Source organism: Geotrypetes seraphini, chromosome 17, assembly GCF_902459505.1.
Source record: "Geotrypetes seraphini chromosome 17, aGeoSer1.1, whole genome shotgun sequence".
Taxonomy (NCBI): domain Eukaryota; kingdom Metazoa; phylum Chordata; class Amphibia; order Gymnophiona; family Dermophiidae; genus Geotrypetes; species Geotrypetes seraphini.
The window spans coordinates 32,354,885-32,378,580 of NC_047100.1; the positions used below are offsets into that span (position 1 = coordinate 32,354,885).

The 23,696-nt window shown below is 39.2% G+C and overlaps 1 protein-coding gene and 1 long non-coding RNA gene across 4 annotated transcripts in view; one reads left to right on the plus strand and one right to left on the minus strand.

The window, feature by feature from the left end:
• ATG7 (autophagy related 7) overlaps nt 1-23,696 on the minus strand; it is a 351,798-nt gene that overhangs the window by 7,428 nt on the left and 320,674 nt on the right. The window contains exon 20 of one of the 2 annotated variants that reach the window (XM_033925731.1): nt 21,430-23,178. The exons of the other annotated variant lie outside the window; for it this stretch is intronic. Within the exon in view, the coding sequence (XP_033781622.1) occupies nt 23,113-23,178 (66 nt within the window). The 3' untranslated portion in view covers nt 21,430-23,112. Of the gene's footprint in view, nt 1-21,429; nt 23,179-23,696 lie in introns of those variants that run through there. 2 annotated transcript variants of the gene reach the window in all.
• Nucleotides 1,410-23,543, plus strand: LOC117351049. Of its 2 annotated transcripts, XR_004537313.1 has the most exons (4): nt 1,410-1,543; nt 10,116-10,246; nt 15,813-16,045; nt 23,478-23,543. It is a non-coding gene; the product is annotated as an uncharacterized LOC117351049 (long non-coding RNA). The 2 variants fall into 2 exon arrangements; XR_004537312.1 differs by lacking the exon at nt 1,410-1,543 and having other exon boundaries at nt 8,929-10,246.

The window sequence follows — 23,696 nt, forward strand, 5'->3', positions numbered from 1 at the left end:
TCCATTTTCAGCTTTCCCCCTTTTCCTTTGTTACTGCACCCTGTAGCCAGAATCTTTCCATCCTCCCTCCACTCCGGCCCAGCCCAATATGAATTATTTCCTTTTGTTTCCCTCCCCTCTCTCTCTCTTCTCTTCCCTCACCCACGAGTCCTGCATCTGGCCCTCTCCCTTCTACCTGCACCTGGCAACACCCTCCTGCTCCGCGGCTCTCTTCAGCAAACCCTACCTCCCAGAAACAGGCTTAGCCCAACTGCTATATGCCTGCATACTATCTAGACCAGGGGTGCCCAACACGTCGATCGCCTTCCCTCTACGAGTCCCGCCTTTGTGGAAAAAGGAAGTTGAAACAAGCGGGACTTGCAGAGGGTAGGCCCCGACATCAGAAGCTTGTGTCGATCGCTGCTGCTGAGTTGCCGAAGAGAGCCGCGGAGCAGGGGGTGTGGCCAGAAGCAGGTAGAAGGGAGAGGGAGATAGGAAGGCTGTAGAAGCTCCGGAGCATGACACCGACCCCGGCCAGGATGATTTCTTTTTCAGGCTGCTGCTGCCGCTGCCATGCTCCCCTCCCCCCCCCTCCGAAATGACAAAAACAGCCTAAAGTGGATGGCCGGCGTCGGCGTCTTTGACGTTGGGGAGAGGAAGACTGATATGTCCGGTAGATCGGGACGGCAACACGAGTCTATCACGGAGCCCGGGATGGGCTCTGCGATCGACTCACGTTGCCTTCCTGAGCTACCGGTTGATCGCGATCGACGTGTTGGGCACCCCTGGTCTAGATAGTATGCAGGCATATAGTAGTTGGGCTAAGCCTGTTTCTGGGAGGTAGGGTTTGATCTTTCGCAGTTGGCTGAACTGAGTTTTTGTTGGGTATAACTATTTTATTGGATGCTGTTACGATTTATTGTTGTTAATATCAAGGGTGGTTCCCATAGACTCTGAGGTTCTCTTTCACCGATATACACTCTCCCCTCCATCTGGAACACCTCTCTTGTTTTTTTTTTTTGTATCAATGCACAACTTTCAGTAAGTTTGAGCTAAGCGGTGCCTGAAGATTCATAGTATTTTCAAGAAACCGTAAGAACATTGCATGAATTCCGGTACCATGGGAATACCATATGGAGATACAATAGAATACTTTTTCTGTGAAAGGCTCCGATGGCAAGCCTGTGGAGAATACTGGGGGGTGGGGATGGGGGGGGGGAACCAAAATATTAGAAAAAATCCAGGATCTGATGTTGGATCCTTGTAGAGCTATTGTTAGTAATTTGTCATTTTGTTTAAAATCCAGCATAGTAATGTAAAGCCAGTTTTTAAAAAGGGCTCCAGAGGTAATCCAAGAAATTATGGACCAGTGAGTTTTATTTTGGTGGCAGACAAAATAGTAGAGACTATTATAGAGAGCAAGAATATATAAAGACATTAGATAAAGTACCTCCTGAAAGACTTCTGAGAAGGAGGCGGCCCTGGGGGCATGAGATCAACATGGCGTTGAGAACGGATGCCTGAACGAGCTGCGCCGCTTACCTCGTCTAAACCAGCATGTGTGGTGAGTCTCCCCATGTTTTAATATGGGGAAGAGGAAGGGAGCCTTTCGCCCTAACCCTTCGGCGACTGGAGCAGTTGGTACAGATGTCGATACAGAGCGCGTTTGCCCGCTCAGGTGAAGAATCCCGTCCCACTTTGGGGAAGAGCCCGGATTTCTCGGGCAATCTCAGCGCAGGACCGAGCTGGGTGTCGTTGAGCTCGGAGCAAAGGTTAATTCGTTTCCAACCTGGAAGCGAACTGATGCAGGAAGTAGAGAAGGCAGGTCAGATCCCACTATGAGAGGGACGCCTGCACTGGAATCTTTGGAAGAAAGAGCAGGTGAACAAGGTCTACTAACTCTGTACCACAGGAGAAGAGGTGAGAGGTGCTTCGGGAGGGAGAACTAAAAGGGAAGATGTGAATCGCTTGTTTAAACTCTTCAAAAATACTAGGAGCAGGAGCGGGAGCGGGAGCGTGCGACAAAACTATTAAGCAGTAGATTTAAAACAAACCGGAGAAAATATTTCTTCATATGTTTAATTGAAGTTAGGAATTTGTTGTCGGCAAAGGTAGAAAAATCAGCTAGCTTAGTGGTGTTTAAAAAAAATAAAAAACTTATGGATAAATTCCTACAAGAGAATTCCATAGGCTATTATTGAAAGGGCTTGGGGAAATCTACTGCTTATTCTTAGGACAAGGCACATGAAATCTGTTTTATTAGTTGGGATCTAGCTAGGTACTAGAGAATGACATAGGACAAATTTGTCCCTGCGAGTTTTGTCGCTGTCCCTGCCTTATTCTTGTAAGCTCTGCCTTAACCGCGCAAGCGTCGAGCACTTATGATTTCAAAGTGTTTGAGGTTTGCGCAGATGAGGATGGAGCTTGCAGGAATGGGGCAGAGACAGGAAAAGAACTTGTGGGGATGGGAGGGGAAAATGAGTTCCTGTGGGGATGGGGAAAAAAATTGTTCCTGTGTCATTCTGTATTAGGTACTTGGGACCCGAGTTGGCCACGGTTGGAAACAGGATACTGGGGGTCGATGGGTTTTCAGTCTTTCCTGATATGGTAATTCTTAGGTTCTTTTTACAGATGAAGTGGAGACAGGATGGCAAGTGTTGAGTAGTAAGAGAAGCAGCAGTGGTTTGAAACGGGTGTAGGAATGTTAAACAAAGGAAACACACACACACACACACGCAGTCTTAAGAGTCGAGAAGGAGGCACTCCAAATGAATGGTCTCTCCTCCTTTTTATTGAGAATCATAGCTCCATTAATTAGACCAAGGTAACTTATTGTTTATCTATTTAATCTGCTTCTCAAAGCTACTATTTTACGTGACATATGAATACATAATAACAGTTATAATAAAGCGATTCCCATTGTGTACATTTCTGATATGTCTCCAATCTTACCATAGCGTCCCATAGTGGCCGGCATAGGGTCCGTGTTGGAACCTCTGTCGGACTTTGTAGATTTTTACTTGAAACCTTTAGTCTCGGGTGCTAAATCATATATCAAAGACACCACTTCTATGTTAGTTTGGTTACAGGAGTCACACTGTATTCCTCAGGGGGCTCTTATGGCCACTCTAGATATTCAGGCATTATACACTAACATCCCTCAAGATAGTGCAATTGAGGTAGTACGTAAACATCTTGGTACTTTACAGATGTCTAATGCCAAAGTGGAGTTCTTAGTCACTATTGCCAGCATAGCATTAAGACACAATTATTTCATGTTTGATGCTGAATTTTTTCTGCAAATTCGGGGCACAGCGATGGGGGCCACTATGGCACCATCTTTAGCGTGTCTGTATGTATCAGATTTTGAGGAGTCTTTTATTTATTCATCTGTATACGCTTCCGAGCTTTTTGTATGGAAGCGGTATATAGATGATGTATTTCTGATTTGGACAAACACTTTGGAGATGTTTCATCAATTTTTGAGTTGGCTTAACACATGCGACCCCCATTTACAATTTACAGCAAGTACCTCATGTACCAATATAGCTTTTTTGGACATTCAGATTTCCATTCATGAGGGAGTTTTCAATACGTCTATACACCGTAAGCCTACAGATCGTAACACCTTGCTTCATTATGACAGTTACCATCCTCGTCATTTGAGGAATAATTTACCTGTAGGCCAGTTTTTGAGGCTCAGACGGTTGTGTAGTACCAAAGACGAATATAAACTCCGGTCTGTTGACATGTGGAATCGTTTCAAAGTACGTGGATATCCTTACAGTATTATAAAAAAGGCTTACAAACGGGCCTTATATGCCCATCGTACATACCTGTTGCAACAACCCCCTACACAGTCTGAGTCACGCATGGTGTGCACGTTACCTTATTCATATAAAGCTTTCAACATCAAAAAAATCATCAATGCCCATTGGCACATTCTTCAGGTTCACGAATGTTTAGCACAACCCCCTCTTTTTGCATATTCCAGGGGAAAGAACTTACGGGACAGTGTGTCCCCTTCACAATTCACGAGTACAGCAGTGGTGCCTGCAACTTTACCATCTAAAGGACATTTTAAATGTGGCCATTGCATTGTTTGTGCACAAGCATTGGAAACTTCATGCATTCGTCATCCTAGATTACCTAAGAAGTATGTTTTACAACAGTACTCAGATTGTGATTCTCAAGGGGTTGTTTACATGATTTTGTGCCCATGTGGTCTTCTCTATATTGGACATACTACCAGAAGTGTTAAGACTCGCATCATCGAACATATGAGTAAAATCAGGAGGGGAGATATTAATGCTCCACTTGTGCAGCATTGGTTGGGCGTTCCGCACCAAGTACAGGAATTACAATTTTTGGTTTTAGAGGTGGCTCATTGTAGGAGAGGAGGTGATTCTCAAACTTGGCTTTGGAAGCATGAACAGAGCTGGATCTTTCACTGGCAGACAGTGACTCCTTTGGGACTGAATAAAGAAGTGGAGTGGTGGGCGTTTCTCCACTAGTTGATTGACATCTCTTCTCAAGCATAAATATCGGGTGCTCAGCTGAGCGCTCATGTGACAGGAAAAGAAAATTTGACTGATTTCAAACCAGGTACACTGCCTCCTGCGCCGAGAGTTTGGTATGAATTTGAGTTTTTTACACCCATTTTTACATGTACCATACTTTTCTGTCTTTCTTAGGATAAATAACAATATGCAAGATTGTATGCGGGTTCTCTGAGGAAGCCAGTAAGGCGAAACGCGTCAGGACCCAGCCAAACTAACGCTAGCAGCAATCTTCAGCTAAGTTACTTAACCTTTGAACCATTCATACATTATAAGCAATTTGAAAGTGTGCAAGTTACAAAGTATCACTTATTCTATTCAATGTTTCAAAACAACTTTTCACAGCAGTCATGGTGCAATGATAGATACCACAAGAGTTCTGGTAGGGGTTAATCCCCCACTCTGAGTTCTTACATTCCATCTTGGATTCTGAGCACCGTTGAAAGTGGAAAGTATTTTTTGAACTGGTTCCTCTATCTGTTTATTTGTGATTCCAATCTTACTATGGCATGTGACAGTCCAAAGGTTATAATGCATACTTCTTAAGCTTTCTTGATTAGCCTTAAGTCAAGGGCTGCTTATACAGTCTGATTGTTGTTCATATAACATAGTAACATAGTAGATGACGGGAGATAAAGACCCAAATGGTCCATCCAGTCTGCCCAATCTGATTCAAATTAAATTTTTTAATTTTTTCTTCTTAGCTATTTCTGGGCAAGAATCCAAAGCTTTACCCTTTACTGTGCTTGGGTTCCAACTGCCGAAATCTCTGTTAAGACTTACTCCAGCCCATCTATATCCTCCCAGCCATTGAAGCCCTCCCTAGCCCATCCTCCACCAAACGGCCATATACAGACACAGACCGTGCAAGTCTGCTCAGTACCGGCCTTAGTTCAATATTTAATCTTATTTTCTGATTCTAGATCCTTTGTGTTCATCCCACGCTTCTTTGAACTCAGTCACAGTTTTACTCTCCACCACCTCTCTCAGGAGCGCATTCCAGGCATCCACCACCCTTTCCGTAAAGTAGAATTTCCTAACATTGCCTTTGAATATACCACCCCTCAACCTTAAATTATGTCCTCTGGTTTTTACCTTTTTCCTTTCTCTGAAAAAGATTTTGTTCTACGTTAATACCCTTCAAGTATTTGAACGTCTGAATCATATCTCCCCTGTTTCTCTTTTCCTCTAGGGTATACATATTCAGGGCTTCCAGTCTCTCCTCATCCGTCTTCTGGCGCAAGCCTCCTATCATTTTCGTCACCCTCCTCTGGACCGCCTCAAGTCTTCTTACGTCCTTTGCCAGATTACGGTCTCCAAAACTGAACACAAGTGGAGCTTTACCAATGACCCGTACAGGGGCATCAACATCTTCTACTGACTATGCCTCTCTTTATACAGCCCAGCATCCTTCTGGCAGCACTGTTTTTTCACCTTTAGATCTTCGGACACTATCACCCCAAGGTCCCTCTCCCTGTCCGTGCATATGAGCTTCTCTCCTCCCAGCATATACGGTTCCTTCCTATTATTAATCCCCAAATGCATTACTCTGCATTTCTTTGCATTGACTTTTAGTTGCCAAGCATTAGACCATTCCTCTAACTTTTGCAGATCCTTTTTCATATTTTCCACTCCCTCTTCGGTGTCTATTCTGTTACAAATCTTGGTATCATCTGCAAAAAGGCACACTTTTCCTTCTAACCCTTCAGCAATGTCACTCACAAACATATTGAACAGGATCGGCCCGAGCACTGATCCCTGAGGGATTCCACTACTTACCTTTCCTTCCTTCGAGCGACTTCCATTAACCACCACCCTCTGGCGTCTGTCCGACAGCCAGTTTCTGACCCAGTTCACCACTTTGGGTCCTAACTTCAGCCCTTCAAGTTTGTTCAACAGCCTCCTATGAGGAACTGTATCAAAGGTTTTGCTGAAATCCAAGTAAATTACATCTAGCATATGTCCTCGATCCAGCTCTCCGGTCACCCAATTAAAAAATTCAATCAGGTTCGTTTGGCACGATTTACCTTTTATAAAGCCATGTTGCCTCGGATCCTGTAACCCATTAGATTCAAGGAAGTACACTATCCTTTCTTTCAGCAACACTTCCATTATTTTCCAACAACTGAAGTGAGGCTCACGGCCTGTAGTTTCCTGCTTCATCCCTGTGACCACTTTTATGAATAGGGACCACATCCGCTCTCCTCCAATCCCCAGGAATCACTCCCGTCTCCAGAGATTTGTTGAACAAGTCTTTAATAGGACTTGCCAGAATCTGTCTGAGCTCCCTTAGTATCCTGGGATGGATCCCGTCTGGTACCATCGCTTTGTCCACCTTCAGTTTTTCAAGTTGCTCATAAACACCTTCCTCCGTGAACGGCGCAGAATCTACTCCATTTTCTCGTGTAACTTTGCCAGACAATCTCGGTCCTTCTCCAGGATTTTCTTCTGTGAACACAGAACAGAAGTATTTGTTTAGCACATTTGCTTTCTCCTCATCACTCTCCATATATTTGTTCCCAGCATCTTTTAGCCTAGCAATTCCATTTTTTATCTTCCTCCTTTCACTAATATATCAGAAAAAATTTTTGTCTTCGTTTTTTACATTTTTAGCCATTTGTTCTTCCGCCTGTGCTTTCACCTGGCTTCTTTCAGTTTCACCCTGTAGTCCTTTCTGCTCTCCTCTTCTTGGTTTTTTTTATATTTCACGAATGCCAACTCTTTCGCCTTTATTTTCTCAGCCACTAGGTTGGAGAACCATATCGGCTTCCTTTTTCTCTTGTTTTTATTGATTTTCTTCACATAAAGGTCCATAGCCATTTTTATCGCTCCTTTCAGCTTAGACCACTGTCTTTCCACTTCTCTTATGTCCTCCCATCCTAACAGCTCTTTCTTCAGGTACTCTCCCATAGCATTAAAGTCTGTACGTTTGAAATCTAGGACTTTAAAGTATCGTGTGGTCGCTCTTCACTTTAGGGATGCTTAAACAAGAAAAGGAATAAGGGTAAATGTGTGTCAGGTTAATATGTAACAGGAAGGGCGGAGGAATGCCTTAGCATTTTGTCACAAGGTGCAAACCTTGTCCTTGCTTAGAATGTATACGTGACAGGAGGGAGAGGGAATGAGAAATAGGGTCTCAGATCCATATACAGGGCCTAGGGTAGTGTGCCGACCTGGCCTGGTTCCGAACTGCCTGTGTTCTGATGCTCTGGATCAGAACTTATCAGACCTCCATCCCTACAAACGGGTTAGAATGGGGTCGGAGGAGAGTGTATATTGGAGGAAAAGTGCGGAGGAGATTTAGGGAATCGGAGCATTTCTTGTGGAAAAAGTTTCTATAGAATAAAATGGGAAGACAGTGAGTAGAAATAGAGGAAGATAGACTGAGGGAGAGAATGTCAATTGAGCTTCTGGGCTGTCCACAATGTCCACTTTGTCTGACTTTTGTTAAATTGAGCTCCACTTAAAAATGGTGAAAATCACTGAATCAATATGTAAGAAAAGATAGAGGGTTGGTAAATAAGCAAATGTACGAATTGTTAGGTGAACATTATTCCCACACTTGTAAATAGATTACTTATACGCGAGAAGAGCTTAGTTTATATTTCAGTTCATGTATAGTTGTTAAGTTACAGATGTGAATTAAATGTATTCAAAACATTAGATATTCATTTTCTTTTTTAAATGATATTGAGATTAATTTGCAAAGCACTTAAGACTCACAAAGTACTTTGTGGTACTTTGTGTGTGTATGCGCTCTGAAAATGAACCCCCTATTATTTTTCAGCATTAGAGGAAATAGTGGCGTATGTAGAATATGTGACACCGAGGGCCCATCATTTTTTGACACACACCCCCATATCTATGAAAAACATGATTTTTAGTAACAATCTACACGTCACACAAGAGTGTACCTAGGAAACGGCAGTATCTTACATAGTGCAGTGAGCAGTACAACATCAATACACCTACTGTACAACTAAACAAGCCAGACTAGTACAGATTAATCCTGCAGTCAATTCTAATAGAAAACCATGTCTTTTGTACACACAGAACACAGAAAACAGTATGGAATCACAAACTAACCTCTCTCCCTTTTACAAAACTGTAGTGTGGTTTTTAGGCAACGCTATAAAACGCTCTACAGTTTTGTAAATGGGGGAGATAGAATAAAAATGCATAGAGAAAGGTTAAACTGAAGCACCAAGAAGCTGGACTCTGCATAAAATGCAACACCACAGAAATAGCGTTGCATCTCCCCTAAAGGAAAAAAAAAAAAAATCATATAATTTTTTTCTACCTTGTGTTTTTTGGTTTCTGCTTTTCTCATCTTGTTGTCAATCTCTTCCTTTCATCTACTGTCTACTATTTTCCTTCAAGAAACTTTATGCCTCTCCCTTCAATCTCTCCCTTCACCCCCATTGGTTTGGCATCCATCTTCTTCCCTTCCCTCTTCCAATGGTGTGGCATTTCACTCTCTGCTCTCCCTTCCCTCCATTTCCATCAGTATCAGCCCCGTTTCTTTCCATCCTACCCAATTCCATCCAGTATCTTTCCCCCCTTTCCCTGCACACCAATTGCTTCAGCATTAGCCCCTTTTCTTTCCCTTCAACCCAATTCCATTCAGTATCCTTCCCTCTTATGTCTATTTGCCCTGCAATTCCATCAGTATCTACCTCTTTCTCTCCGTCCACTACGCTTTCATACCACCTTGACCCCCTTTCTCACCCTTCACCATGCTTCCTTACCACCTTGACTCCTGATTCTATTTCTCATCCTTCACCATGCTTCTATGCCACCCTGACCCCCTTTTTCTCCTTCCAGCACCCTGCTATGCTCCTTTCCATCCAAATCAGCAAGGTTCTGCGATGACTACTTCTGATGTCGGAGGGGGGCTAGGCTGGCATATGCAGGCATTTGCGGCAAGATCCCGTGATGACTGCCGCTATCGTCCACCCCTCCCTCTGACGTCACTTACCTCTTCCGGAGCAGAGGTAGCATAAGTAGTCATCGCAAGACTTTGGTGCACTTCAGCGCGGCTGCTGACTCTGCTTGAAATATGTACGGCAGCCGCACTGTTTCAGCAGCACGGGAGCTTCTGGATCCGGCCGGCTGTGCACCCGGGGAGGATTGGCCCTGCTCCCCCTTTGGTACGCCACTGAGAGGAAAGATACTTAATGTACTCGTTTACTGTTAATTCACCTCTGAGAAGCCATCCTGAGAAAATTATATTTGAATCTTTCAAGTGTGGTATCAGATTATATTTTTAATAGTTTGTGACAATGTTTGAGGCTGGATTTTCCTGGTGTTTGAAAATACATGTAGTGCTTTTTATTTACTTATAATGTCTATAACACTACTAGGCATGTGCAGCGCTGTACACGATATATGCAGGTAGTTTATCAGTAACCTAGTGGGCTCACAATCAAAGTTTGTGTACCTGGGGTAACGGAAGCACAGGCTTTGCACTAAAGGTGAAATAAGGGGCACTTTTGCAAAAAACAACAAAAAGATCAAGATAATTGTGCTCATCCGACAAGATTGACATTTTAAAAACTTTTACTTTGTCTTTTGCAGCTCTAAGACTGGATAAGAAGAAAGTTTTAGAGAAGACTCCACTTTGTTTCCAAAATGTTCTGCTTGTGTTTGGGATCGAGTGTGCTTTTGATAATGTCTTAAAAGCATTTTACTTGGAAGAAGGAGCTTAAGTAATTGATAAGTAACATTTGAGTATTTTACTTAGTTTATGGTTGCTCATTAGCTAACTTATGATCTTATTGAATAGGAATTTTCATTCTTGTTTTTTTTCCTAACCCTATTCATAAAGCATGCAATTTGTGCATTTAGTATGGTGCATTTAAAAACAGAAAAATTTATTTCCAGGAAATCAGAAATGAACCACCCCATGTGCTTTGTAGTCTTAGTGCGGCTCAAGAAGTTTTGTATTTATTTATTCAGATTTCTATCCTGTTGTCTGTAAAGAGGTCAGAATGAGTTACAGGTGGGTCATTCTACGTGAAGGAGACTAATATTGAAAATCGCCCATGCTTGATCCCTTTGAAATCCAACCAAATTTTACAGGGGTGTCGCCTAGCGTCTCAAATGAAACTCTGCACAATATTTTGGATCGATCTGAGTTTGGTTAGGAGGTAGGGGCAGTTGAACAAAATCAATCGATCTGTTCCCGCGCCTCGTGTGACTTAAATTGCCAACTTTGTTTAAGCTATGCGGCAGAAGGAAACTACCTAGGAGTCTGAAATTTTGCAGTTTGGTACGACACCTCGGGGCAAGTCTGCGTGCCAAGTTTGATGTCTTTTGCGAATGTGCTCCCGTTTCTACAGCTAAGTAAAGTGGGAAAAAAATTCATGAATGAAAATTTTTGGCACAGTTTGGCTCCATACTGCTCCCGGTAGGTAAATTAGTTGAGGGTATAACTTTACGAGCAGACAACGTACTGTGAGGTATTTCCTAGATTTGCAATATGAGCTTTTGCAGTCAAGTGAAGTTGAAGATATTACCATCCCAAAAATATGGCTTTATGTATAAAGCTATATTTTTGGGATGGTCATGTTTTCAGCTTCAGTTGACTGTAACAAAGTACCTAATGGTACGTGTCTGCTGGTATATTTGTACCCTCAGCTGAGTTGCCTACCGGCAGCAGTATGGAGCTAAACTCTGCCAAAAATGTTTTATAACTTCTTGATTTTATAATCAAGCTTAATACAACTTGAAAAAAGATCAAATAATTCATATTAGAAACAAATCATAATAAGGAAACAATATTATTTGTTTATTTAGTTCATAATATTAATATAAAAGAAAATGAATAGGAAATTAACCCTTAATGAAAATTAGTTTACGTTATAGGGAATCAGTAATACTCTTTATTACCTAAAGCCGGTAAAGCAAGTTACGTATCAATTGTTACGGATACTCCTCTCTCCTTTCTATCAGCTGTTTGGGTTCAAAGGAAACAAAATTCTTACTCTTTTATTGGAAATTTTAATAAAAATATTCCTCCCAGGGCCAGGATTCTTGGTTTCAGTGTCAAGAATTCCTTTTTCTGTCTCTGGGACTTTTGAGACATATTTGGAAATATACAAATTTTAGAACCCAAGAGCTGATCTTTTAAATGCTGGAAATATAATTGTCGTATATATTTCCTATCGCTTTCCAAAACTAAAGGTATCTAACAAGGTTCTGCTTTCTGTTATAATTGTCAGTGAGCTCTCCAAAAAAGTTGTTAAATTATATCTACCCCCTTTATCTACTTGATTCTGATTAGGGGTAGAAAATCCTACAGGATTTTTCATCTGAAGGTAAAATTAACTCTTATACTAGGAGGTAAATTTTTATAGTGGAATAGTTAATAATTTTTGAGGTATTTTTTTACAATTTGTATAGGAAAGATCAGAGGGGATTTAGGAAAATTTAAAAGTTTTAGGTTATTTTTCTCAAAAGTCTCCATTTTTCTTGCAATATAAGAGATTTTTTTCACCAATTTAAAGTTTGTCTGTTTCATTTCAGAGAGTTTTGTTTCCTGCTTGTCTACTTTTTCTTTTATTTGAGTGATAGTCAATTCTTGTTGTTTCACTTTGGTAAAGATAGTCCTATAGTCAGTTGATAATGTAGAAAAAGATAGCTTTAGATTAGCATCCATAACTGATATGGGTTGTTGCCATAGTGTCTCCAAGTCTATTTTTGTGGGCTTTTCCAACACCCCAAATTGTAAGATGGACTGTCCCGATGCACTTCTCACCTCTACAGTGGTGCTGGGTCTTTGTTGGACTTCTCTCTGCACTTGTTTTTCTGATGAGGCTAGTGTTGGGCTCCCTCTTAAGCTGGGATCAGAATATTCTAAGTTGGAACTTATCTGCCCCAGTATGCTTCTGGGTCGGGGCTGGAAAGGCTCAGTGACGCTTATCCTGCTTGTATGGGTTCACCTGGGAAAAATCAGGCCCTCCCCTAATAAGGTACTGCTGAGTCATCTGAGTGGGAAAAAGCCTTTGTGATTGTTGTCTGGGCTACTGCCGCTGGAGGGAGGTGTTTCTCTTCCCTATGTGTCTTGACCGGGGAAGACTATCTGGTAGTGTCGACCGGACAAGGTAATGGAGTTCTTCTCTCAGGTGTCTGGTTTTGAGGCTTCTTGATTTTCTTTATCATTGTGCCAAGAATTATCATTTGTGAATTATTTTGTCCACTTTGCTGATCTGTAAAAATGGGAGTATGTTTGCAAAAGATGTGAAACTTGGCACAGAAACGTGCCCTGAGGTGTTGGGCTTTACTGCAAAATTTGGTAGTTTTCTTCTGTCACAGCGCTTAAGCAAAGTTGGCGTTTGAGGTCATACGAGGTGTGGGAGCGGATCGATTGCGTTTGTTCAACTGTTCTTACCTCCTGACCAAATTGAGATAGATCTAAAATATTGTGCAGAGTTTCATTTGAGACAGTAGGTGACACCCTTGTAAAATTAGGTTGGATTTCAAAGGGTCTATTTGATATGGAATGACTCAGGTTTAACATACATAGTATATTTTTAAGAGGTTACAATTTAAATAAGATTAGTCATAATTTCAGTACGTTTGATAAATTTTTTCTAACTAGTTACATAGTTTAGTGTGTAATAGTGGTTTTAATTTACCATGGTTATTTTACAGTATAAGTTTAATTGTAGTTGATGGATAGTTTATAGGTTGGATTTAGTATATTGATAATATCAGATTTTACCTTATAAGCTTTCCTTAGGTGACACACTTAATGGGTTGCGGTAGCAATGTACATTTGTTTGTAGTTCATCAATCAGTCTAGGGCAGGGATTAGGCGAAGGGGGTATGTTTTTATTGTTTTCCTAAAGTTGAGGAGTCCTTTGAGGGATCTTATCTGTAGGGGCAGTCAATTCAAGTGGCTTGGAATGTAGTGGGAGTAGGAATGTCATTTGGTGGTTTGCAGTTGCTGGGTATGACTAGGGGTAATTTTGAGGTATATTTTGGCCTGGGAGCGGAGAGATTGATTTGCTACATATGGAGGAAGTTTAGTCATTTCATAGCCTGGTGCTAGATTGTGTAAGGATTTAAAGTTTAGAATCAGGCCCTTGAAGATACTGTGTTTAGCTACGGGTAGCTAGTGAGCAGATTCTAGAGTTGTGGGTATGGAGGTTTTTTAGAAGGGTGATTGCTCTATTTTGAACACATTTAAGTTGATGTATATTGTTTGCTGTGAGATTACTGACTAGTGCATAGTAGTAATTTGTGTGGTATTAAGGTATAAAGTAGTTGGGTGAAGTGGGACTCTGAAAAATAGTTTTTTATTTTGTCAAGTTGTGCTAAGTAGTTATATGAGGAAGAAACCATCTGGGAGATAGGTTGTAAAGGAAAAGGTTGTCTAAGACTTGGTACATTTTCCCAGACCATAATATGATGAAATGATTAGGGTTGTTAAGTGAGTGAGCTAAAATAAACAGTGTGAGGTATTCATAACACAAATTGTTGCGATGTGATAGGCTATAGAACCCAACTGACATTGTTGTCTTGTTTTTCAAGTAAGCGTGTGGTCAGTCGGTATCTTTTCTTATAATTGTAACACAAATTACTAACAGTAGCTCTGCCAGTTCATTTTTCAATTCTATCAATATTCTAGAATGCATACCATGCGGTTCAGGCTATTTGCTGTGAAAAGCAAAACACAGGAAGACGTAATGTTCCACAGAAAAAGGGGAAATCCAACAAAAAAAACAAACCGGACGAAACACAGTGTTGTCGACTGTCCTTTATTTGTTCAAATTCACATGAACTGTATTAAAAGCTCTTCAATTTGTCAATTTCTCATTACATTTTCCAGGTTTACAGAGATTTGTTTCTGTTTCTCTGATTCATTACCACTGAATAATATTTGTGAGAATGGTATCTTTCCAAAACAAAACCAAGAGAAATTCAGGAAGTCTGAAGTAGAAGGCAAACACCAAAAAGAAAATAAAAAGGACTATATCAGGGCTGCCCAAGTTTGGTGTTCGAGATCTACTGGCAGGCCAGGTTTTCAGGTTATCCACAATGAATACGCATGAGAGAGATTTGCTTGCACTGCCTTCTTGGTATGCAAATCTCTCTCTCTTTCTCTCATGCATATTCATTGTGGATATTCTGAAAACTTGGCCTGGTAGTAGATGTCAAGGACTGGACTTGGGCAGCCCTGGAGTACATAATGCAATTTACAAGGTATAGGAATTGTTTGGTTTTTTTTTAATCTATAGAAAAGTGTAATCCAAAGAAATGGCTTTCATGTACATGGAATCTGGATCTGACATGGTCTGTGTTTTGGAGATATGCTATGTCATATGGAGAGCAAAATGGTTTGTTTAATATAGTTGTAATCTGTTAACTGAAGGCAAAACTTATTCTGGGTTGATGTACAGTGTAATCACTGTAATTGAAAGTGAAAGAAAAAGTGGTATATCTGCTGCATTTTTATCGGTGAAGATCGAAGGATAGAATTTATTTAATTTTACCGTTATGGCCTTGTAGGTTTTGAATGTCTCTTTTACCTCTCGGTCAACTAGTAATCTAATTGATTATTTTGTCTAAATGTTTTTTTTCTATTACTATGTGTTTTTGCCTCAAATGAGATCTTCTTTTCACGGTCTCTCTTTGTCTTTATCGGTGTTACGCATTTCACTTGCCATTACTTATGTTGTTTCCTATTATTTTAATTTGGATCTTTCTTATTATGCTTTTTGAAGGATATTCTTTTGGCTCTAATAACTTTATCTCACTTGTTAACTACTCCAGGTGCCGTTTGGTCTTTCTTCATTCCTGTCGGCCATCCAGGATGGTATTTTTTAATAATTTCTACAACTGGTATGCGCATCTGCTCTTCAAGTTTATTTTTTATTGTTCTCCTCATGTTATCATAATGTCCTTTTTTAAAGTTAAATGGCATTATATTGTATTTCCTGTGTGTACTTACTCCAGATATTATATCAAATATGATCATGTTATGATCATTGTTATCAAGCGGCCCTGACATTTTTACCTTCTGCACCATTACTAGTAAGATGGAACCAAATAGATCCTTTAATATGTTCAGTCAGTTATAAGTTGTAGCATTTTTCTTTCCAGAGTTTGCTTCGTGTTCGGTCTGAAACACGGTTGCGTTGGGTCTGCCAAGTACAAATGTGGACGGAGTCGCAAAGAATGTTTTTAGATTGTTTGTTTTTACCGATAGATTCTTTGCATGTACTTTTGTAAATAATGACATCTCTCTCCATTTTCTTTCTTTATTAGGTCATGAGCCAGTCAGTAGCAGAGTTGATGCAGAGACCCCCCCGAAGGTTGCTTTATTCATGGTTTGTACCTTGGAGCATGTTGGGATGCTACCACTTCTCTGTTATCTGAGTCATGAACCAAAGAGCTTTATACAGAGATGGCTGTAATCTGATTAATTCCTGTTCCAAACTGCAAGATGCCAGTGATGGGTTTCTATTTGTGCCCCATCTACAAGATCCTAATCCGTGCAGGTAAGAGTCTGTTGAAGTAAAGAAGTAACTTAATATTTTAGAGCAGTGAGCTGAGATCCTAGGAATCCAACTGCTGCTTTTTTAATACTTAGAAGCAGAAGCACAAACAAACTAGAAAGTTAAGAGTTACAAGCACAAACAAACCAGAAAGTTAAAACTTAGAAGCAGAAGCACAAATAAAGTCAGTTGAGGGTATAACTTTACAGGCAGACATGTATCATGAGGTACTGCTAAGATTTGCAATGAGAGGTTTTACAGTGAAGTTAAGCTGAAGATATGACAAATCTTGGCAGTATGTCACGGTCCTCGTCTGCCTGTAAAGCTGTATATAAGAACCTAAGAATTGGTGGTGTTGTGACAGGCCAGTGGTCCATTGTGCCTAGGCCCCCTGGTGAAAGATGAGTGTTATAAATGAGACTAGTCTTATCTGTGTACATTGGAACTTGTGTAAATTTGTCTTGAATCCTTGGAGAGTGTTTTTCTCTATGGCAGCATGTGGAAGAGAATTTCAGTTTTTTATTACTTTATAGGTGAAGAACTACTTCTTAGGAGCATTTCATGAGGAATTTTATCAAAAGCTTTTTGGAAAATCTAGATACACTGCATGAATTGGGCCACTTTTATGCACATGTTTATTTGCAGGTTTAAAGAAGTCTGGAAGAGAATTTTAGTTTTTTATTAGTTTATAGGTGAAGAACTACTTTTTAGGAGCCTTTTGTGAGGAATTTTATCAAAAGCTTTTTGGAAAATCTAGATACACTGCATGAATTGGGCCACTTTTATGCACATGTTTATTTGCAGGTTTAAAGAAGTCAAATCAATTTGTGATGTAAGATTTCTTTTGTTGAACTAATGCTGATTTTGTCTCATTAAAATCACATTTGTTTATGTTTTCCATAATTCTATCTTGGCAATGAATGAGTTTTTGTTTGTTTTCTTTTGATATACTGTCGAGTTAAATATATCACAAGGGATAAAAGAAAAGATAAAGGTGAAGTGATGATAATTATTAATGTTAAAGGGAAATGCTTTTTGTATCAGAGTAGGTAATATTCAGGTGCATTAGATATTTACCTGTATTCTGGTTTCATCCTGTGTGTTTACTGCATAATTCTGTAATTCCAAATATTTAGCAAAATAATTCAAGGAGTTATTATTGTAACTGGTATTGTTTTAAGCTAATGTTGTTTTAGAAAGCTGCTTTCAAAATGGATGGTGTTGAATTGTAGTGATAGTATTAGGATGGTTTTTATTAAAATGCTAATTGTTCAGATGTGTAGAATTTATTTTGTTTTGGAAGTTTGATGATGTATGTGTAGAATAGTTGTTATATTTATGGCAATGGTGATTTAATAGAAGTTATCTAGTTGGAGGAGGGTGGGAGTAGGCATTATTTATTGTTTGTTTGGGTTTTGGAGGGATTTTTCTTTTATGGCACAGTTAGTTTGCTTGTGTAATACATTCTAAATATCTGTGCTATTGAAAAAAAAATGAATTCAACTAGGCAGACATGTTGGTAAGTCAGGAACAGATGTATTTGTTTAGGTTTTTATCTTATTATGTCTTAAGAGGTCATGAGGAATGTTTGGGGTGATAGAAGGCTATGTAGATTGCTGCAGGTTTGTTTTTGGATGGGAAGGAGAGATGGGAGGAATAGAAACTGGGTGGTAGCTGGGCTAGGGTTGTATTTTATGCTTGTGTGGTTCCTTTACTGTTTTTAAAAGTTGGTTAGTGAATTGATTGCTTTTGTGGTTCTTCTATTGTGTTAAAATGTTGCTTAGTGATTAGTTTAGTGTTTGTGTGAGGGTTATTGTTTGTTAGGGTTGGGTATTTTGAGGGTTGTGTGTGGTTAGTGTTTTGAGTTTATTGTTGTGTGGTTCTTCTACTGGGTGTTAGGTTAAAAGTGTGTGCTATAGAAAAGTACTGTTTTTATGGGTCTGATGGGAGGGGGGAATTTGTCCAATTTACTTAATAGAGGTTGTGTTGTGGGGAGTTGTAATGTTGCACATTTTACTGGAAAGTTCAGTTTTTCTTGTTTTTAGGGAAAAAGTTAAGTTTATAGTAAAATGTGGAGGGTTTTAACTTTCTTCAATGTTGGTGTGATATGTGTTAATGAAATTGGGGGTTTTTTCAACAACAATCTGTGTTGGAGTCTCAGTGTTTTGTGGGGTTGTTTATGATCTATTCTGTTGTTGTTAAAATGTTGGTTAGTGATTGGAGTTTTTGTGTGTGAGGGTTATTGTTTGTTAGGGTTGGGTATTTTGAGGGTTATGTATGGTTAGGGTTTTTGTAGTGTTTTGAAATGTTGGTTAGTGTTTATGTGTGGGTTAGATATTTTAAGGGTTGTGTGTGGTTAGGGTTTTAAAAAGTTTGTTTGAATTTGTTTAATGTTTTGGAGTTTATGCTTTTGTGGTTCTCTATACTGTGTTAAAAAGTTGTTTAGAATTTGCTTACCTCTTTGGAGTTTATGCTTGTGTGGTTCACCTACTGTCTTAAAAAGTTGTTTAGAATTTGCTTACCTCTTTGGAGTTTATGCTTGTGTGGTCCCCCTACTGTCTTAAAAAGTTGGTTAGTGAATTGCTTACCTCTTTGGAGTTTATGCTTGTGTGGTTCCCCTACTGTGTTAAAAAGTTGTTTAGAATTTGCTTACCTCTTTGGAGTTTATGCTTGTGTGGTTCCCCTACTGTCTTAAAAAGTTGTTTAGAATTTGCTTACTTCTTTGGAGTTTATGCTTGTGTGGTTCCCCTACTGTCTTAAAAAGTTGTTTAGAATTTGCTTACCTCTTTGGAGTTTATGCTTGTGTGGTTCCCCTACTGTCTTAAAAAGTTGGTTAGTGAATTGCTTACCTCTTTGGAGTTTATGTTTGTGTGGTTCCTCTACTGTCTTAAAAAGTTGTTTAGAATTTGCTTACTTCTTTGGAGTTTATGCTTGTGTGGTCCTCCTACTGTCTTAAAAAGTTGGTTAGTGAATTGCTTACCTCTTTGGAGTTTATGCTTGTGTGGTTCCTTAATGTTTTAAAAAGTTGGTTAGTGAGTTTGCTTGTGTCTTTGGAGTTGTTTTTAGTTTTGTAAGAAGTTGGGTAGTGTGTGTGTTGGTTTGGTTTTATAGGGTTAGGGTTGATTATTTTCAGGTGGTTTGAGTTAGTTGGGTGTGGTTTTTATCTATATAAGTGTTGTTCATGGGGTGGGTGGGGATGGGGGTAGGGAGGGAGGGCAGGCTCTAAGAGGAGTGGGAAGGGCGACTGAAGAGTGGAAAGGGCGACTGAAGAGTGGCTGAAGAAACTTTCTAAGTTTCCCCAGCCACCCCTCAGCTGCCCTTTCTACTCTTCAGCCTTTCCTAATAACTATTGCCCTGTTTTCCTTCCTAATAAGTCTTAACTTTCTTTTTCTTTAAGTCTTAACTTTCTGGTTGGTTTGTTCTAAGTATTAACTTTCTTGTTTGTTTGTGCTTCTAAGTCTTAACTTTCTGGTTGGTTTGTTCTAAGTCTTAACTTTCTTGTTTGTTTGTGCTTCTAAGTCTTAACTTTCTGGTTTGTTTGTGCTTCTAAGTCTTAACTTTCTGGTTTGTTTGTGCTTCTAAGTCTTAACTTTCTGGTTGGTTTGTTCTAAGTATTAACTTTCTTGTTTGTTTGTGCTTCTAAGTCTTAACTTTCTGGTTTGTTTGTGCTTCTAAGTCTTAACTTTCTGGTTGGTTTGTTCTAAGTATTAACTTTCTTGTTTGTTTGTGCTTCTAAGTCTTAACTTTCTGGTTGGTTTGTTCTAAGTATTAACTTTCTTGTTTGTTTGTGCTTCTAAACTTTCTGGTTGGTTTGTTCTAAGTATTAACTTTCTTGTTTGTTTGTGCTTCTAAGTCTTAACTTTCTGGTTTGTTTGTGCTTCTAAGTCTTAACTTTCTGGTTGGTTTGTTCTAAGTATTAACTTTCTTGTTTGTTTGTGCTTCTAAGTCTTAACTTTCTGGTTGGTTTGTTCTAAGTATTAACTTTCTGGTTTGTTTGTTCTAAGTCTTTAACTTTCTGGTTTGTTTGTGCTTCTAAGTCTTAACTTTCTGGTTTGTTTGTGCTTCTAAGTATTAACTTTCTTGTTTGTTTGTGCTTCTAAGTCTTAACTTTCTGGTTTGTTTGTGCTTCTAAGTCTTAACTTTCTTTTTCTTTAAGTCTTAACTTTCTGGTTGGTTTGTTTGCTTCTAAGTCTTAACTTTCTTTTTCTCTAAGTCTTAACTTTCTGGTTGGTTTGTTTGCTTCTAAGTCTTAACTTTCTTTTTCTTTAAGTCTTAACTTTCTGGTTTGTTTGTTCTAAGTATTAACTTTCTTGTTTGTTTGTGCTTCTAAGTATTAACTTTCTGGTTTGTTTGTTCTAAGTATTAACTTTCTGGTTTGTTTGTGCTTCTAAGTCTTTAACTTTCGGGTTTGTTTGTGCTTCTAAGTCTTAACTTTCTGGTTTGTTTGTGCTTCTAAGTCTTAACTTTCTTGTTTGTTTGTGCTTCTAAGTATTAACTTTCTTGTTTGTTTGTGCTTCTAAATAAGTCTTAACTTTCTGGTTTGTTTGTGCTTCTAAGTCTTAACTTTCTTTTTCTTTAAGTCTTAACTTTCTGGTTGGTTTGTTTGCTTCTAAGTATTAACTTTCTTTTTCTCTAAGTCTTAACTTTCTGGTTGGTTTGTTTGCTTCTAAGTCTTAACTTTCTTTTTCTTTAAGTCTTAACTTTCTGGTTTGTTTGTTCTAAGTATTAACTTTCTTGTTTGTTTGTGCTTCTAAGTCTTAACTTTCTGGTTGGTTTGTTCTAAGTATTAACTTTCTGGTTTGTTTGTTCTAAGTCTTAACTTTCTGGTTGGTTTGTTCTAAGTCTTAACTTTCTGGTTGGTTTGTTCTAAGTATTAACTTTCTGGTTTGTTTGTTCTAAGTATTAACTTTCTGGTTTGTTTGTTCTAAGTATTAACTTTCTGGTTTGTTTGTGCTTCTAAGTCTTTAACTTTCTGGTTTGTTTGTGCTTCTAAGTCTTAACTTTCTGGTTTGTTTGTGCTTCTAAGTCTTAACTTTCTGGTTGGTTTGTTCTAAGTCTTAACTTTCTTGTTTGTTTGTGCTTCTAAGTCTTAACTTTCTGGTTTGTTTGTGCTTCTAAGTCTTAACTTTCTGGTTGGTTTGTTTGCTTCTAAGTATTAACTTTCTTTTTCTCTAAGTCTTAACTTTCTGGTTGGTTTGTTTGCTTCTAAGTCTTAACTTTCTTTTTCTTTAAGTCTTAACTTTCTGGTTTGTTTGTGCTTCTAAATATGTATTAACTTTCTTTTTTGGGTTTCTTTCTTCCTAATAAGCAAGTGTTACCTTTCTTTACCCCCCCCCCCCATCTTTTCTTCTTTAGCCTATAGCACCTGGTCACCCTTCTAGTAAGTATTTCCTTTGTCAAATGTAGAGTCAGAAATTATACAGTTCACAGAATAATTTGCTGCCTACTTTTCAGAAATTAGCCCCAGAAGAGGGGAGATGGAGGGGAAGAAGTCTGGTTAATGGTTTAAGGTGGTCTACTTTGTGTGTGTTCAGAGAGGTTGGAACTGATTAATAAGTGGAGATAGGAAGATGGTGGGAATAGAGTGAGAAGAGAAACTACCATTAACTGTTTTATAGTTCACAGAGTAATCTGCTACCTACTTTTCAGAAGTTAGCCCCAAAAGAGGGGAGATTGAGGGAAAGAGGTCTGGGTGCTGGTAGGAGCAGATTGAAGCAAAGTAGACGTCATTTCAATAAGCTAGAGGTTGGAGCTGATTAGTCAGTGGAGACAGGAAGATGGTTTAGATGGGGAGAGAGAGAGACCAAGAACAGAGCTAACAATTCAAAACAATGTTTGTCAGATTCATACACTTCACAGAGTAAATCTGCTACCTACTTTTCAGATGTTAGCCCCAAAAGAGAATAGGTGGAGGGAAAGAGGTCTGGGTGTTGGCAGGAGCAGGTTGAGACTGAACAAACACAAGCAAAGTAGCCTTCATTAACTGCAGAGTCATTGCAATAGGCTATAGGTTGGAGCTGATTAGTCAGTGGAGACAGGAAGATAGTTTAGATGGTGGGGAGAGAGTGAGAAGAGAAACAAGAGCAGAGCTATACTATTAACACTTTTATATAGTTGACAGTAAATCTGCTACCTACTTTTCAGATGTTAGCCACAAAAGAGAATAGGTGGAGGGAAAGAGGTCTGGGTGTTGGCAGGAGCAGGTTGAGACTGAACAAACACAAGCAAAGTAGCCTTCATTAACTGCAGAGTCATTGCAATAGGCTATAGGTTGGAGCTGATTAGTCAGTGGAGACAGGAAGATAGTTTAGATGGTGGGGAGAGAGTGAGAAGAGAAACAAGAGCAGAGCTATACTATTAACACTTTTATATAGTTGACAGAGTAAATCTGCTACCTACTTTTCAGATGTTAGCCCCAAAAGAGGAGAGGTGGAGGGAAAGGAATCTGGGTGCTGGTAGAAGCAGATTGAGACTGAACACACACAAGCAAAGTAGCCTTCATTAACTGCAGAGTCATTGCAATAGGCTATAGGTTAGAGTTGATTAGTCAGTGGAGACAGCAAGATGGTTTAGATGAGGAGAGAGTGAGAACAAGAGCTGAGCTACAATTAACACTTCAAAACATCATATGTCACATTTATACAGTTGACAGAGTAAATCTGCTGCTTACCTTTCAGATAGATGTTAGCCCCAAAAGAGATGCAGCAAGAAACCCTACTTTGCCGTCAGTTTAAAGAACAATTAGAAAATAAGCATTAGTGTTAAGTTTATAATGCTAGTAAATGTTTTGATTTTGTTCACAGCTAGAATGCATGAAACGCAAATAAAATGTTAGCGGGATCAGTCCTTGAAGCTTTCCCCTTCTCTGGAAAAGCATCTTAGCTAATAGTCTTTTGTTTTTATAAACGGGTTGTAAACTTGAGCCCATAATTAGCAATAGACAATGAGGAATGATAAAGCTACCTTTCTAGTGTATCTAGAAGACAGCATCTTGCACTACTTATCCCTTTAAACTTAACATTAATCCTCCTCTGGTTTCTTCAGCTGCCTGCTTTGAAATTTCAGTGATGTTAAAGCCACGTGTCCGTTAGTTCATCTGTTATAAATCTTAAACTCCTTTGTTGTGCTTCAGCAAGCTATATGAATTTAAAAAAAAAAAAAGTTAACTAGAGAGCCACCTCTTGCCCAAACAAGTAAAGAATGACAACTGCCAGCATACTGTTTCCTAAATCAGATGTCCCTAAGAACCTGTATATTACAATTTCCTTGAACGGTAGAGCGTACAGTACTCGGTAGTGCTGCCCAATTCAGAGGGGGGGGGGGGAAATTTCAATTTGATTCAGCCTATTGAATTGATTTTAAGATTCCATGTTCATGCCCAATTGGGTATTTTTTTTTCAAACCTAACATTTTTCCTCTCTCTCTGTTATTCTAGCTTACGTTCATGGTCTAACAGCATCTCTGGCAGGATACAAAATCTGACATATCGTTATCACAAAACAGAAAATAAAATAATGTTTTCTACCTTTTGTTGTCTGGTCATTATTCAAATCATGTTGGTCCCAGATTCTGGTTGTCTTCTGATCAGGGTCTTCTTTCTCCGTGCTAACCATCCATTTTCCATCTCTATCCTCCCCTTACCTCTTCCCCCAGA